Below are 12,139 nucleotides of genomic sequence, written 5' to 3' on the forward strand. Positions count from 1 at the left end.
TCTGGGCAACCCTGCCAGGCAGGCTGCCCAGGACTGGTGACCCCAAGGCTTCCTGGCCTGCTTGGCACCCCAGGGAGCCAGCTAGCCCAGGAATCTGAAGCCCTGGGGTAGTCCACATGATTGGGCTGCCCTAGAGATACAGACCTTGGGAGCCAATCCCAGGACTTGGAGGCTCCCAGTTTGGGCTTCTGCAGCAGTAAGTCTGGAAGTCCTGAGAGCCCTCAGGGCTTTCTGGTTCCTAGGCTCCCCAGCAGGAAGTCTGGAAAGCCAGGTATGGCAGGGCTGTCCCAGAGCTACAGACTCTAGTAGCCTGAAGTCCTCTGGAGGCAGACTGCACGGCACGGCTGCCGCAAAGCCATGGATCCAAGAAACCTGCAGTCTTCAGTCCTGGGGCAGACTGCATGGTGAAGCTCCACAGCAGGTAAGCTGAGAGGGTTCCATCAAACCCAACTGCTTTGCAGAGAAGTTTCATGTTCAACGAACTGGTATTTTCAGACAAGCTCTAATCTACACATTAAAGTGTACCAGAAGGGCCATCCTGTGAGACTGACATGAACTTCAAACTTTACTTTATTTTTTTTAAAAACTGCTATATTTAGACACAGTAACCCAAAGTGGATGCCCCCAACTACCAAGGAAACATTTTGTAGTAGTAACATGGAATATTATCCCAATAACTCACTTCCCACAGCTCATCTTACCTAGTCGAGATTGTAACGTTCCATCATCTGTTGATGCCATGTCATTGAGTCTCAGAAGTCCTCTCCCTCTTTCCACCCAAGACTGAGAGTTCTTATCAAACACAAACAACTTGCATTGTATCTGCAAAAGAGAGATGCCTCCTTGCTGAAGTTCTTTAATGTAATGGTTGACTATAATTACAGAATACATCATGATTACTGAACCAAAAATCTCCCAAATTTACATTTCATTTGATTTCAAAAGTATTCGCTACCATGACATTTCAGGCTTCTAAAATGTGCTGGATTGATACCCTGAAAAGTAAAGTCTTATATTCTCTCTGGCAACTAAAGCCCTCAAAATATACTATGACGTTGAACTCCATATGATTTTATGAAAATATGCTAATGAATGTGAATGTAAAGTAACTGGAATATGCTTCATCAAAAGGTCTCTTGTAAGGTATTCATTATAAAGTTTATAATCTACTGAGTGTGGTCATCCTATTTGTATAAATGTATCATTCTTGTATCTGAAACTAGAAATATGAAATATAACTCTGAGGTCCGACTGTAATTATGCGAAGCGTGGGTCATTAATGATGGTTTGGAATCTTGATGGCTCCCATCAACTAGGACAATTGGTTGTAAATGATTTTGTTTACTTGCAAGCCTTCCTGTGACTCAGGCCAGGAAGAATGAATGCTCAGGGTCTCACAGGACAAGTGACCATGTCACCTGGTACTGAAATCTATCTTAAACCTGGTGCTTTTCCATTCAGGAGGAGAAGTGGGGACCCAGAGACACAAAAGATTCCCACCTTGTGCCATAGCTATATAAGCGGGGTGGAACAGAACAAAGAGAGTTCCAGTCATGAAAAACCCCCTAGTTACCACCTGAGCTGGAGCTAACAAGAACTGTACCGGGGAAAAGATTAAACCCAGACTAGGAAGGAGTCCAGTCTGTGAAAGAAGCTTATTGGAACATCCCTGGGGGTGAGATTTCACCTGTAATCAGTTTCTTAATATATTAGGCTTAGACTTATGTGTTTTGTTTTATTTTTCTTGGTAACTTACTTTGTTTTGTCTGTTATTACGTGAAACCACTTAAATCCTACTTTTTATATTTAATAAAATCACTTTTGCTTATTAATTAACCCAGAGTAAGTAATTAATACCTGGGGGAGCAAACAGCAGTGCATATCTCTCGATCAGTGTTATAGAGGGCGGACAATTTATGAGTTTGCACTGTATAAGCTTTATACAGAGTAAAACAGATTCATTTGGGGTTTGGATCCCATTGGGAGTTGGGTGTCTGGGTGCTAGAGACAGGAGCACTTCCTTAAGCTGTTTTCAGTTAAGTCTGCAGCTTTGGGGCACATGGTTCAGACCCTGGGTCTGTGTTGGGGCAGACTGGCATGTCTGGCTTGAAAGACAGGCTTCTGGAAGTCCAAACTGGCAGAGAAAACAGGCTTAAGGTAGTCTCAGCAAATCAGGTGACTGTCCCAAGGGGGTTTCTGTGACCGAACCCGTCACATATAGTATATTGTATCTTTTTAAATTATGTATTTCATTTTTTAAGATGTATATATGCCATGGACTGTGTCTGATTAGGAAAGGCAAGTTGAAGAGCCAAGAGTATCTTGCTCTTAGAACATCAAGTGGTGTAGTTTGTGGTTGTTCTTAGATCCTGTGGGAGGTTCATTCCACAGTCTCAGATAGGGAAACAACACTGATTTGTGAAGGGCTTTTTATTTTGATTATCTGAATCCTGAAATCTAATCATAGTTCATTAAATTGTGTCCTGTTTAAGATAAAGAGCAGTAACAATTTCAACAAAAACACCTGCCTCAGTTATAGAACATAGGAAAGCATATAGGATGGTGCCATGAAGCTGAGTGGCAAGAACTTGAATGGGAAGTTAATAGTGGCAAGCAATCATTATAGAATAAATAAGCTGGTATGAATCCAAACAAGACTGAAGCTCAACTGTGTGACCAATTTCTTACCTGTAACACATTGCTCTCTGCTTCTTCCCCAGTGATCACCTCTACCTTCTCCAGTAAACACTTCTTTGCTGTTGCTTTAGTATAGGCTGCTGCAGACTCTGCCAGTGATTCTGAAATATTATTAGCTGAACAACATTTTTCAAGTTTATTTTGGGCACTAGTCACATAAATTCACATTATACAGATGAACGGCTATGTGCACCTACACAGAGCCTGCCGTTTACTTGAATAAGCTACCAGTTAATATGCTTTTCCTCTGGAGCATGACTGTCTTGTGTAACTGTCATCCTGCCAGGTTCTCAGTGGCCAACAATTGTGCTTTTATCAGGATCTAGAAATGGATATGAAATCTGAAGAAAGCAGTTTTGTCTGTCTTTTCAGGAATGGTTCCTCTTCTTTTCTTAAGATCATAATCGAGAGGGGGGGAAATTCCCAAACACAGATACTGGTAACTCTGAAAATCTGGTCCATAAATTATCTGAGTCTCTCTAAGAAGAGGATTTTGCAAAATCTGTGCAAAACAAATACTTATGCTCACCTCTACAGGTGTAATGTTAATGTCTCAATTGCTACAGGTAACATAGATATGCCTGCATCTGAAAATGCTGCCCTTTATTTTATAGTCTCTGACTGGCTGCTCACTGGCAACTAAAACTGGAGAATTCCTACAACTCCCACATTACCTCCATTTTTCATAAAAAGCCTACTCCCTCACAGGTTCAAAGCAAACCCCTAATTTCAGTAAATTGTTTTAGTTTTGATGAGGTAATATCTAAAACCATTTTTAAAAACATTTCTGGAGCACCCAATCACCATAGCATAAACTCTACATACTCAGATTCAGTTTACGTTACATCCAGCAACTATAAAACAGAATACAAATAATCCCTTGCCACCCATCTTCTGTAATAAAACTGGGCTGACTATGTGCCCTCCAAATTCATGCCACTTGCACACTGCTGGAGATACTCCTGATCCACATGCAATGAACAAGAGTACCCCCTGGCAGAGCTAGAGCAGCCTGGATGGGCTGTTAACACACAAGACTCCCCTTCTCTCCAAACCTTGAGGGGACCAAGGAATCTCTCCCTCTATTTTTAAAAAAATGTTGGCTAGAAGGGACAATAAAGGCAAGGGGAGGTTTTATATTTTCATACGGTAATAAAATCACAACTGCAAGCACTTAACAAGGATTAGGCATAACACAAGCAGTAACAGAATACTGTTTCTAAGAATTAGTTCTAAAAAAATATTCCACTATTCACCTTTCTCTGGAGTAGCTTCCTGTGAAGAAGATTCAGAGCCAGATTCTGTAGCGGCATTTTCCTTGCTACTTTCTGTACCAGCTTCATTTGATTTTGGTGGGCTCTGTAAGGAAAAGAGGCAGAATACATGAACTTATGGATTTGTGAAAACAAGAGTGCTAATGTGATTCTTGAGGCAGTCCTGCACCTTTAGTAATTTTATAAAGGTACCAGTATCTGGTATTCCCTGGAGTACATATTTCCTTAGTAGAAATTGTAAGGAAAGGAGCGGTGCTAGCATGGCAGGATGGAGGTGTATAGCACTGGAAAAGAAATAATGGACTCCTTGCTATCAGTGCAGCCACACTAGCACCAGCAGTTGTTAATTCTGTGGTGCCGGGGTTCAAGCTCAGGGTGCTGGTGCTCAGTGTGTTTTTGGCATCAAGACAGCTGGCTTCTCCACCAGATAGACTGATGCTATATGGATTGGACCAAGAATCCCTTGCAAGGGAGACTTATGTGACTCATCTTCTCCCTCCTCAGCTCTGAGGGGGAGTGCTGGTGCTAGGTGTCTCTATGACACGTCTCTCAGAGATCAGGCACCTTGCGTGGCCATCAGTGACTGACACAAGGCTGCTCTAGGGGGTTTAAAATCCAAAGCCTCTGCCTCATTAACAAGTTGGAAAACAGCCAGCCTTGGTGCCAACTATTCAGTCAAATGTGAGACTGAGAAAAAACTGCCAAGGTGGTAGACAGCTACCCTGAACTATTAACTATGAGAAAGTTCACTAAGTTAGACTGACAACAGTCATTCATAAGGGAAAAGGTTTCAGGGGAGAAGCTTGCTACAGCAAGTGGCACAAACAGGCTGTGTTCTGGCTCACTGCCATGGGTGGTAAGAAGGAATCAAGTGGCAGCTGGGGGGACACTCATCATGTCCTTGGGTGGGAGCCACAAATACACTCAAGACTCATGTGCAGTCCCAAGAGACACTACTGACCAGACATGCATGAGGCATTCATATCACATGGATAATAAGCAAAGAAATATTACATTTAATAAACAATTAACACTCACCAAGACTCTCTCACTCATGTTCTGTCCAAATACAAATTTGTTGCTGGAAGCATCTGCATTGTTTGTTGAGTTCTCTAAACTGGAGACAAATATTTTCATTAATATAGTGCAAACAGATGTTTCCATAATCATTAAAATTTCAACAATAAGGGAGGAATTATCACTGGTTTGAACTGCAACTGTCTGTTAAATAAAACTATGAAACAAGTGTGTGTTTGATTAATTAGGATGCAACAGCGAGGAACACAATAATAACTGGTTATGGGACTTAATGTCCCCAAGCACTTTCTCCTAGAATAAAAAAGTATTTTAGCATTATGGAGATTTTTTTCTGAGTACTAGCCTCCAAATATCTATGTTTAAATTACCCTCTGAGAAATCTGACCATCAACTAGTGCAGGGGTCCCCAACATGATGCCGGGGCATCTAAGTGAGCCTGTGTACTGGCTGGCGGACGAGCAGCTGCCAAAATGCCGCCGACGAGCAGTGTCATTCAGAGGCGTTGCCGCCATGGCTTCTGAATGACTCTGCCTGTTGGAGGCATTTCGGCGGCGACGCCTACTGACGTTGCGGCTTGTTGGCGGCTTTTCGGCGGCGCCCCTACTGACATTGCGGCTTGTTGGCGGCATTTCAGCAGATGCTCATCCACCACCACGGTCCTCTGTGGCTTGTCTGATGCCCACCAGATTAAAAAGGTTGGGGACCACTGACCTAGTGTATCCTAAGAGTCTATCCAGTATCAAAAGGGCTAGGAAGATGCTTAGGGCTCTACTAAATTCACGGTCCATTTTGGTCAATTTCATGGTCACAGGATTTTTAAAGTAGTAAATTTCATGATTTCAAATATTTAAATCTGAAATTTCACAGTGTTGTAATTGTAGGGGTCCTGACCCAAAAAGAAGTTGTGGGGGCTTGCAAGGTTATTGTAGGGGGCACAGTACTGCTACCCTTACTTCTGTACTGCTGTTGGTGGAAGCACTGCCTTCTGAGCTGGGCAGCTGGAGAGTGGCGGCTGCTGGCCAGGAATCCAGCTCTGAAGGCAGAGCTGTTGCCTGCAGCAGCAAAGTAGTAAGAATGGCATGGCATATGGTATTGTCACCCTTACTTCTGCGCTGCTGCTGGTGGGACACTGCCTTGAGAGCTGGGTGCTCAGCCAACAGCTGCCGCTCTCCAGCCACCCAGCTCTGAAGGCAGTGCAAAAGTAAAGGTGGCAATACCACAACCCCCCTAAAATATCCCTGTGATTCCCCATAACTCCATTTTGGGTCAGGACCCCCTATTTGAGAAACGCTGGTCTCCCCCATGAAACCTGTACTGTATGTGGTAAAACCACACAAAAGACCAGATTTCACGGGCGGAGACTAGATTTCACATTGGTGACGCATTTTTCATGGCCGTGAATTTGGTAGGGCCCTAAAGATGCTGTTCAGCCACCTCCTACAGTCAAGAGCACTAGTTCCAGCTGACTGATCTGAGCCAGAATTGAAGGGCTGCAGCTGAAGTCTGAAAGGCAGCATCACATATGTGCATGCCAACAAATGGCCTAATGATCCAAGGCAAGTCTGCACTAGTGTAGCTAGGTTTTATTTTATCTTGAGTAATATAGATCGCCATGACAGGAATCTTTATTCTTGCATGAGAACAAGGCGCATGTGCAGCAGTGATGAACGCTGATGTTAAAAAAAAATCTAATTTCATGTGCATGAAAAACATATGCTCCGACAGTGGGATCCACAGATACTAAAAGAACTGTAAATACACAACATACATGCAGACACCATGAGACACAAGCTGTTCTCTGTTAAATGCAGACTGATGTAACATACACACAAACTGAGACCATAAAGCCTTTGAAAAAAAAATTATTCATGCAACCATCACTGTGTGTTCCAAGTCTGAAATACTACGTCTGTTGCTCTGCCCTCAGTCAGGGAGAAGGAGTTGAATTCTAAAGCTCCATACTCACACACAAGCTCAGTTGTGCCAACTTGAGACATCACTCTCAGCAGATGCCCAATCTAGATCACAGGTGCATAATAGACCCTCAGTGGGTTCAGATACATACATAGGCAGGACCACATTAAGGCCAAGGCAGATCCTCTTAACAGTCATGTGACAGCATCAGACTCTAATTATGTTTCTTCATGGCTACTACGGAGTTTTCATGGTTGCAAAGAAAAACTTGAAAACATCACAGTGACGTTTGCTTCAGTCTGCAGACAATCTCCAGCAGAGGAACCAGCAGCAGCCAGGAAGCATATGACCCCCGCTACTTTGTCAGGAGTATGGGAATCATCTGCTCTGCTCCTTCCCTTTGGGCCTTTTGCTCCACAGGCAGAACTGGAGTGTGTGGAAAGTGGTGGTATTATCAAGCACCATCCACTGGTGGCATCAAATTGAGAGGTCACACATTTGCAGATAGTGCTGATCCTAAATATAAGATCACTCCTCTCCTTTCTTGCCTGTTTTGATCAGCAGTGAAATAACGACAAATGATGACATTTAAATTATTACTGAGCATTTGAATCAACGTCTCATTAAAAGGAATGTGGCATTTTACACATTTCAGAGTTATTTACAGATTTTAAAGCCAGAAGGGACCATATGATCATCTAGTCTGACCTCCGGAATAAAACAGGCCAGAGATTTCACCCAGTGGTTCCCGCATCAAACCCGTAACTTCTAGTTGAGCTAGAGCAGCTCTTTCAGAAAGACATCCAATACTGAAGACTTCAAGTGATGGAGAATCCACAGTATCTCTAGGTAAGTTGTTCCAATGGTTAGTTACTGAGAAAAAATTGCACCTTATTTCTAACCTGAATTTGTCTAATTCCTTTCTTCTAATTTCTTCTTCATTTAGAAAAACTACCAGTTAACTTGGGTTTCTTATCAACTAGCTTCATAGGTCTTGGGTCATGCATTCTTTTGGAGTTAATGGTTAAACTTAAGGGATGAAAGTGATCTGGTTGTTAGTTGTCATAGGGTAATCGGATCCATGAAGCCTGAACAGCTTTCTGAATACATGTGATCCCTTCAGTGGAAGAGGATCTTGGCAATACCTGGCGCCAGGTTCATTTCAAGCTCTTTGCAAATTCAGGCAGGCTGTATTTGTCACACTCCTCACCTCCTGAAGCTATCCTTTGCAACTGTAGGAACTAATAATATACTGCATTTTTTAGAAAACAAAAAGCTAGGAATCTGAAGAACAAGGTAGCAGCCCCAAAAAAGTGTTGGGTACCAACCCAGTTCAAACAGAACCCTGCCTCTGGGAGACAGCAACGCTAATATTAATGCTCTACATATATTACAGTAAAGTAAGTTGCTCTGAATTTATTTGCAGTCTTACTTGGAACTGATGTACTGCAGAAAGTAGTTTGTTGCCGATGGCGTTTCCAAGCTTGGAAGCCCAGCATTCTGTACATCAGCTGTTTCATCACTTTCATTTCCCAACTACAAAAGAGATAGACATTTATACACAATTAACAATACCAAAACCAAGATCATCAGACCTTATTGTCTCACAAAATATGTACCTTTGCTCATATACGCTCTTAACAGTAAGACCACAGTGTATTTACCATTACAACAAATTTCTCCTTGTTGCAAGCTGCATTCCTATAGGAATGCCAGTGTAGTGCATTCATATATACCTAAATTAAGAACCAGGGACACCTTCAAGCAGCATTGCAATTGCTTTTAAAACTGTATTTGTCTATACTAAAAAACCTTTCCTCCTTCATTATTAAGTCTATCACAGTTATGTACTTTTTGGGCTGTGTTGATCCCACTGTAGTTCTGGCCAATCTGCCTCTTGTCAGGTCGTGTAGGAGCCACATACTCCCACTGGCCTCACCTACCCCATATGCTTGCATAAAACCCCTCTCTTTAGGGTGTCGATACCTCTTGTTACTCTAATTCAATTAGCCTATGTTTAGATATGAGCCTGCTTTGCCCCAGGTCCACTCTTCTTGCCCCTGCAACATTCTCAGAACCTGTGCTGCATGGATTGGCATGGAGGGACTTCTGGAGGCTCAGTGGGAAGGGTTCCAGATCGTTCCCAACCCAGCAGTTCAGAAGAAACACCAAACAGCACTGAATATCCCAGAGTTTATTTGTATAACAGTAGTGGGTGTTTTTACTTTTTACAAGAAAGGACTTCAAAAAGTAGAATCATGAAAAATAATTTTTGTGAAGTGGCCAACTAACTATACTCTGTGTACAAATCCTGCATTTGCACATATAAATCAAAGCTGAAGCACACAGTTACCATTCTGATGCCCTAATTTCCACAGTTATGCACAAATGTAGGATTTGCAAATACACTTTAGAAAATAAAGTTTTTTACATGATAGGTTGAAAGCTGAAATAGGAAGCTAATATGAAATGAAATGAATACTTGTTTCGGCAGCACATATACTAAAATTGGAACGATACAGAGAAGATTAGCATGGCCCCTACGCAAGGATGACACACAAATTCATGAAAAGGGCGGGAGTGGTTTGACTCAGTGGTTTGAGCACTGGCCTGCTAAACCCAGGGTTGAGAGTTCAATCCTTGAAGGGGATATTTAGGGATCTGGGGCAAAAAACCTGTCAGGGACAGTACTTGGTCCTGCTAGTAAAGGCAGGGGACTGGACTCAATGATCTTTCAAGGTCCCTTCCAGTTCTATGATAATATATATATATGGAGATATATATATATATATATATATATATATGGAGATATACCTATCTTATATGCTTAATACTGTCCAGCTTATCCAGGAGATAGAATAAATGGTTACCTACCTAGGAATCTTTTTGTAACTGTTCTTCTTCAAGATGTGTCGCTCATGTAGATTCCAAGTAGACGTGCGCGCGCCACATGCACGGTGGCCAGAAGGTTTTCCCCTAGTTGTATCCATCAGTTGGCTCTGGAGCCCCACGGAGAGGCGCCATATATAGGGCCCTGCCACCCCCCGCCACTTCAGCGCCTTCTTGCCAGCTGACTTCAACAGAGGGGAAGGTGGGTGGGTCTTGGAATGGACATGAACAACACATCTCGAAGAACAACAGTTACAAAAAGGTAGGTAACAGCTTTTTCTTCTTTGAGTGTTTGCTCGTGTTGATTCCAAGTAGGTGATTCCCAAGCAGTTCCTAGGAGGAGAGGTCAGTGTTCACTGCGTCGCAGATTGTAGCACCACTCTACCAAATGCGGCATTGTCCCTGGCTTGCTGTGTAATCGAATAGTGTGCAGCAAAGGTGTGGATTGAAGAACATGTTGCAGCTCTACAGATGTCCTGGATCTGGATTGGGATCTGAGCCAGAAAGCTACCAAGGATGCCTGCACCCTTGTGGAGTGTGCTGTCAGTGTGGGGGGAAGTATCTTTGCCAATTTGTAGCACACTCGGATACAGGACATGATCCACGATGACATTCCCTTCATTCTGTCTGCTATTGCCAAGAAAAGCTGAGTTGTCTTTCAGAATGGTTTTGTCCTTTCCATATAAAAAGCCAACGCCCATCTAACATCGAGGGAATAGAGCTTTTGCTCTCGGCTGCTGGCTTTTGGGTAGAAGACTGGAACAAAAACGTCCTGGTTTGAGTGGAATTAAGAGACTACCTTAGGGTGGAAGACTGGGTGAGGTCGCAGCTGGACCTTGTCCTTACAGAACAGGCTCAGATGTCAGGGCCTTAAGTTCAGATAGCCTCCTGGCTGGTTAAAGCCACCAGGAACGCTACTTTCCAGGAAAGGTAAAGCAGTGAACACATTGGTAGGGGCTCAAATGGGGGCTCCATTAGTCTAGACAGCACCAGGTTCAGATCCCATGCAGGGATCGGTTGTTGCACTTGAGGGTGTAACCAATCTAGTCCTTTAGGAAAATGGCTGACAATTGGGTTAGCAAAGACTGATTGGCCAGCAACCCCTGGATGGAACGCTGAAATCACAGCCAGGTGAACATTTTTTGAGGACACTGACAGGAGGGTGGTGAAGCACTTGAATGGGTTCTCTAGGGAGGTGGTGGAATCTCCAAGGAGGTGGGGGATTAGGTCCTGCTTTGAGCAGGGGGTTGGACTAGATGACCTCCTGAGGTCTAAGATGATGGATACTGATGACTGCATAGGTGGAGTGCCCCTTTGCATTGACCAAACTGAGAATCTTTTCCACTTAGCTATGTACGTGGCCCTAGTGGATGGTTTCCTGCTACCAAGGAGGACCTCTCTAACAGGTCCTGAGCAAGCCAATTCCAAAGGGTTTAGCCATGGAGCTTCCATGCCATGAGATGGAGGCACTTGAGATTAAGATGCTGAAGGTGGTTATGGTCCTGCATGACAAGTCTGGAACTAGGGGCAGGCTGATTGGGGTCTCCACCGACAGGTCTAGGAGTGTGGTACATCAGTGCTGATGGGGTCAGGCTGGCACGATCAATATCAAGACAACCTTTCCCTTCTGACCTTCAGGACAACATTGTGAATGGGTGGGTTGGGTGGAAATGCATAGAACAGATAGTCCTTCCAGGAAGGAGGACTGCGTCTGCAATCGAGCCTGAACTGTGATTCAGGAAGGAACAGAACTGCAGACACTCCGGTTATGTCTTGTTGCAAACAAGTTTATATGGGGAATCCCCATCATTGGAAGGTGCTGTTCAGGATGTCTGGGCGAATGGACCACTTGCGGTTGTGGAAAGACCTCCTGAGATGGTCCAGCAACTTTTTCTGGGATCAGAGAATCATAGAATAGAATCATAGAATATCAGGATTAGAAGGGACCTCAGGAGGTTATCTAGTCCAACCCCTGCTCAATGCAGGACCAATTCCCAACTAAATCATCCCAGCCAGGGCTTTGTCAAGCCTGACCTTAAAAACCTCTAAGGAAGGAGATTCCACCACCTCCCTAGAGAACCCATTCCAGTGCTTCACCACCCTTGTAGTGAAAAAGTTTTTCCTAATATCCAACCTAAACCTCCCCCATGGCAACTTGAGACCATTACTCCTTGTTCTGTCATCTGGTATCACTGAGAACAGCCTACATCCATCCTCTGGAGAAAGCTAGTGTACTCAATGCTTTTTTTGACTCTGTCTTCACAGACAAGGTCAGCTCCCAGACAGCTGCACTCTGCAGCACGGTATGGGGAGGAGGTGACCAGCTC

At 43.7% G+C, this 12,139-nt stretch overlaps 1 protein-coding gene and 1 non-coding gene across 4 annotated transcripts in view; one reads left to right on the top strand and one right to left on the bottom strand.

Annotated features, from left to right (window-relative positions):
* RANBP3 (RAN binding protein 3) overlaps window positions 1-12,139 on the bottom strand; it is a 224,602-nt gene that overhangs the window by 43,390 nt on the left and 169,073 nt on the right. For 2 of the 3 annotated variants that reach the window (XM_039515886.1, XM_039515888.1), the window contains 5 exons: window positions 8,356-8,459; window positions 5,010-5,088; window positions 3,954-4,056; window positions 2,689-2,813; window positions 702-822 (listed from right to left, as the gene is read on the bottom strand). In XM_039515886.1, coding sequence (XP_039371820.1) covers window positions 702-822; window positions 2,689-2,813; window positions 3,954-4,056; window positions 5,010-5,088; window positions 8,356-8,459 — 532 coding nt within the window. The remainder of the gene's footprint in view (window positions 1-701; window positions 823-2,688; window positions 2,814-3,953; window positions 4,057-5,009; window positions 5,089-8,355; window positions 8,460-12,139) is intronic. The other variant, XM_039515887.1, reaches the window with a different exon arrangement.
* LOC120391969 lies at window positions 9,406-9,508 on the top strand. Its single transcript, XR_005591542.1, has one exon. It is a non-coding gene; the product is annotated as a U6 spliceosomal RNA (small nuclear RNA).

The sequence above is a fragment of the Mauremys reevesii genome, linkage group 26 (assembly GCF_016161935.1).
Source record: "Mauremys reevesii isolate NIE-2019 linkage group 26, ASM1616193v1, whole genome shotgun sequence".
Classification (NCBI taxonomy): domain Eukaryota; kingdom Metazoa; phylum Chordata; order Testudines; family Geoemydidae; genus Mauremys; species Mauremys reevesii.